This window comes from Centruroides sculpturatus, unplaced genomic scaffold (assembly GCF_000671375.1).
Source record: "Centruroides sculpturatus isolate CEXI.00-Female unplaced genomic scaffold, Cexi_2.0 scaffold1227, whole genome shotgun sequence".
Classification (NCBI taxonomy): domain Eukaryota; kingdom Metazoa; phylum Arthropoda; class Arachnida; order Scorpiones; family Buthidae; genus Centruroides; species Centruroides sculpturatus.
Genome location: NW_019392625.1, coordinates 187,893 through 192,451, shown reverse-complemented (window position 1 = coordinate 192,451; position 4,559 = coordinate 187,893). Strand labels below are relative to the sequence as shown.

At 31.8% G+C, this 4,559-nt stretch overlaps 1 protein-coding gene across 1 annotated transcript in view; it reads left to right on the top strand.

Moving 5' to 3' along the window:
• LOC111617758 (guanine nucleotide-binding protein G(o) subunit alpha-like) overlaps positions 1 to 4,246 on the top strand; it is a 59,609-nt gene extending 55,363 nt beyond the window's left edge. The window contains exon 4 of the mRNA XM_023359045.1: positions 2,560 to 4,246. Coding sequence (XP_023214813.1) covers positions 2,560 to 2,747 — 188 coding nt within the window. The 3' untranslated portion in view covers positions 2,748 to 4,246. The remainder of the gene's footprint in view (positions 1 to 2,559) is intronic.
• Positions 4,247 to 4,559: the final 313 nt, after the last annotated feature.

Sequence of the window (4,559 nt, the reverse complement as noted above, 5' to 3'; positions counted from 1 at the left end):
ACAGCACTATGTAGTTGGATACGACAGACATTACATTTTCTAATTGCATAGCTTTTGCACATAGATTTTCTTGATGGATGATGCGATGAGATATAAATAATTTAGAAAAATTCTGTTCTCCCATTTTTTGTTTGAATAAGGAAATGACTCCCTTATTTTTTCCTGTCATTGCTGCCACAACACTTCAGAAAATAATATTCAATTTAAACTAGACGAATTACGTCGAAAAATATTTATTTATAATTTCTTCTAAACATCTCGCGGGCCGGATAGAAACTTTTCGCGGGCCGTAGCTGGCCCGCGGGCCGGGGGTTGCCCACCGTTGGTCTATAGGGTAATTCTACTTCAGAACAATTGTTTTACTGAAAATTAAATTTCTACAGTATATACAGTATATTGTCAATTTATTTATTACTCATTTCTTGCATAAGGGTTAAAATATAAATTATTTAAAATATTGAATACGTAAACGACATATATATCTCATTGACAAAGGTCAAAAAGAGATTATAAAACCAGGGTCTGTTAGGAAAATCTTGTACCATCAGCATCATGTCACTTGACAGTGATATTTCTAAATGTTTTGCATCAGTTTGTTCCAGATCTTGAAGATTAGGGAGGGAGGCTAAAAACTTTATAGCCTCCCTCCCACTATAAAGGTAGTCAGTTTATTTTAACCCTAGCCTTCAGTTCTGTGCAAAATTCCATCTTGACAAGGTAAGAGGTATTAAAAGTGCTAGTTCATAAATACAGTAGTTACATCATAAAGTACTCAGCAAATCATTATACATATAACTAACATCTTATCCTTGCCGAGAAATATAATTTAATTCCAAACAAATGTTTTCAGCCTGATTCACAGGCCATCTTCAGGTTGAGAACCAAATTTGAATTAAAAGATTCCATTACTTTAAGATTTGAGCAGAAGAGTTCTTTGGATCTACATTTTCTAGACATCAGTATTAAATTCAAAAAAGGCCTTCTGTCCACTAGTGTTTTTATTAAACCATCCCACAACCTATTGTATATTCCCTCCCAATCCAAGGATCCGTATAAATATAAAATTGCAGCTTTCAGAGCTTTAATAAGAAGGGCATTTTTGTATTGTGAAACAGTACAAGACAGAAGTAAAGAAATAAATAGAATAATGAGCGTGGCCAAGACCCTAGGTTACAGAAAAAGTGCAATTCTGGGAATGGTTAGGAAGTATGAAGCAAACAACAAGAAAGAGTCTTTTAAAAATGCTCCCACTGGAATCGTAAAATTTACATATAATGAAAGTATGAATAGCGTTATGAAAGAGCTTGCTCGCAGAAAAGGTTCGAGAATGCTTATAAAAAGGGCCCCTAATTTATACAGAATCCTAAGAAATGATAAGGATGCTATAATGTCAGAGGAGAAAGCAGGGGTTTATAGAACTCCTTATGAAAATATGCAATTGGGCATTAAAAAAGACTATATTGGAGTAACCACCAGGAGTTTGGAACATAGAATCAAGGAATATAGTTATAATATCAGAAAGGAGTCTAATGCAACAATTTTGTCCCAAATAGCACAAACACCAAGATCTGTAGTCAAATGGAATGAGGCAACCATCATAGAACCTTTATCTTCCCCATCTTTGGCATTGACAGCTGAAAAGTTGCAGATTTATAGGAGTAAAATACAGGAAGGCTGTTTAAATGAGAGGGATGCAGAAAGTCTTCTCTCTGCATGGAAGTTTATAGTTAAGAGATTTAATAAGAGCTCTAACCAGTCAAAATAGTAATTTTATTGGATGTGTTAGTAATTGTATTTCTTAATACTTCTATGTACATTTTTTTATATTTTTATGTTACTCCGTTGGTTATTTAATATTTAATTTTTATTTTTATCTTATTCCGTTGCTTATTTAATTTTGAATTTTGTATTCCATTAATGGAATCCTTTAATTCAAATTTGGTTCTCAACCTGAAGATGGCCTGTGAATCAGGCTGAAAACGTTTGTTTGGAATTAAATTACATTTCTCAGCAAGGATAAGGTGTTAGTTATATGTACAGTAGTTACTTTTACTGGAATTCAGAGCTTCAGTATCAAAATATTTTTCCAATTTGAAACAATGTAACGAAAAAAATATAATATTTTTTTTCTGTGCAATGTATGTAGGGTCCACAAAAAAAATTAAGAGGAAAAGGGATCATTGGTAAAAAGATGTTGAGAACATTTGGTCTAAGTGTTTTTTTGTAGTGGTATTAGTGATATAAAAATTTGTTTTTATAAGCCTACTTACAAGATATTTGAATAAATTATCAGTTTAAAAAGTTCTGCAAATATTTTATGAATTACCTCTTCCATATCAAGAGGATCACACATATTACACATGTAATTAAAGGGGAGGGAATCTGCCAAAAGTACATCATTGTATGCAAGGTGGGAGAGTCAAAAATGACTAAAAATTGTAAATTAATTAATGGATGGTTCCTTTCTATAAGTTTCTTTTATTATACATATATAAAATTTATTAAATTGTAACTTATTTATATACTTAAATATAAATGAATAAATTTTTAATAATTTAGGTGCACAAGAATATGGTGAAGCTGCAGCATACATTCAAGCTCAGTTTGAGGCAAAAAATAAGTCCACAACTAAGGAAATCTACTGCCACATGACTTGTGCCACAGATACCACAAATATTCAGTTTGTATTTGATGCCGTTACTGATGTAATCATTGCCAATAATTTGAGAGGATGTGGATTATATTGATCTCAAACCATCATTTTTAAGATCAATCACATGCCACAAAAGAAGTTAACATTTCCTGATCTTTCATCTATGGTATTTTGCTTGTCACCTCAAAGTAACAGTATTGCACTCTCCTTTCTCCCTAAGTCCCATTATTATTTTGTATAATCATTTATTTCTACATAAAGTGGCAAATTACATTGTTGTGATTTAAACAATCTGTTTGTAAGAAAAAAAATTCCTAGAATTACTAGTCATGTGAAAATAGTTTAAATATTTAATGGATGTCATATAAAATCAAAAAGGTTCTGCTTCAGGTTTAGAGCCCCAAGCCTGAAGTGTGCCTTTTTGTAATCAGTGTTATTTGTCTGTTCTATGTTGTATTAATCATGCTGTTCATTGGGTGAGTGCATCTACTGTGAGTAGGGGTATTTATTGATACCCTCAGTTATTGTATTTCTCTTATTCTTTACAAAGCATGTGATTATACATGCAGTGATATGACAATACATGCATTTGTGTGTTTGACAAGATATAAATCCTGGAAAAACTATCAACATCGGAACAATGATAGCGAAGACAATTCCAAGTATGATGCCTGTGAATTCCATGAATTATCTAGGGTAATGAATTATGCGATCTTAACTCTTTTGAAGATGTCGCATAAGACAAATTTTAGCTGTTACAATATCTATGTGGAATTTAACTCTAGGATGAACAGCATTATATCAGGCAAGCAGTGTTCAAGATTAAACAAATCAAGACAGCTCACAAGTAGTACCAACTAGTTAACTACTATTTCTTCTTCCTTCTTAACCCCTCCTGGTTGTATTGCTGCAAAATCATTCCTGCAACTTCCAAGAGTGATTGTGTCTGGGCATCAAACACAGGGAGCCCATGTCAATTAGTGTGCCACAAGTTCATGTTTTGGCACAATTTATTATTGCCAAATATTGTTCTGTGTATTATTCTTGTATCAGGTATGCAGTATCTGCACACTTACCTTGTAGCCTATTGATGTCTTACAAAGAAAACATGGTATTCTTCAATGACAGTGAGGTCTTACGAACTGCACAATTGCACAACATGGTGCAGCTGCTTTTATCGTATTAGCAAACCATTAGTCATTGAATTATTCATATGATTACCACAAAGAATGCACCAGATGTTTCGATATTTACACAAGAATAGGATCTACACAATGACCAAAATACCTCTCTGTCTATGAAGTTGCCATGTCTGTTGTCATTAGTCTTTGCTTGGTTATGGTGCTTCTGTATTTAATGGATGAATATAGTGCAGTCCTTATTGTGTGGTATTTTACAAAACTGAAATTGGCTGGTTTAATTGTAAAAGTACTTATTTCAATATACAAGCAAAAATTTCTAGTTTCGTGTTAAATGATGTAATGACAGTCATCGTAAATAGAAATTCTTGTGTATGAAGTAAGGCAACTGCTCCCTGTGCTGTCCATTACTATTTTATCTGGTCTGGCAATTAAAATATTTCTAATCACAAAATTACATCAATATTTGGTGTTTTATTATAAAATAATTCATTTTAAAATAATATTTATTTTTCTAAATTAAAATTAATATATTCACAATCAAAATATTAACTCACTGTACAAAGATAAAAATTATGTGATATATTTCATTTTTTATTTCAGTTTATTAATCAAAACAGAAAACAGTCATAGTTAGCAGTTTAATACAAAAAAGAACTTCAAGTAGAAAATATAAATCAAAATTTTTACAGTTAAGCACATTTTTTCTTTAAGATATCCATCATGAAATCACTTAATGAAGAAACTTTCAGACTGATATGTAATGA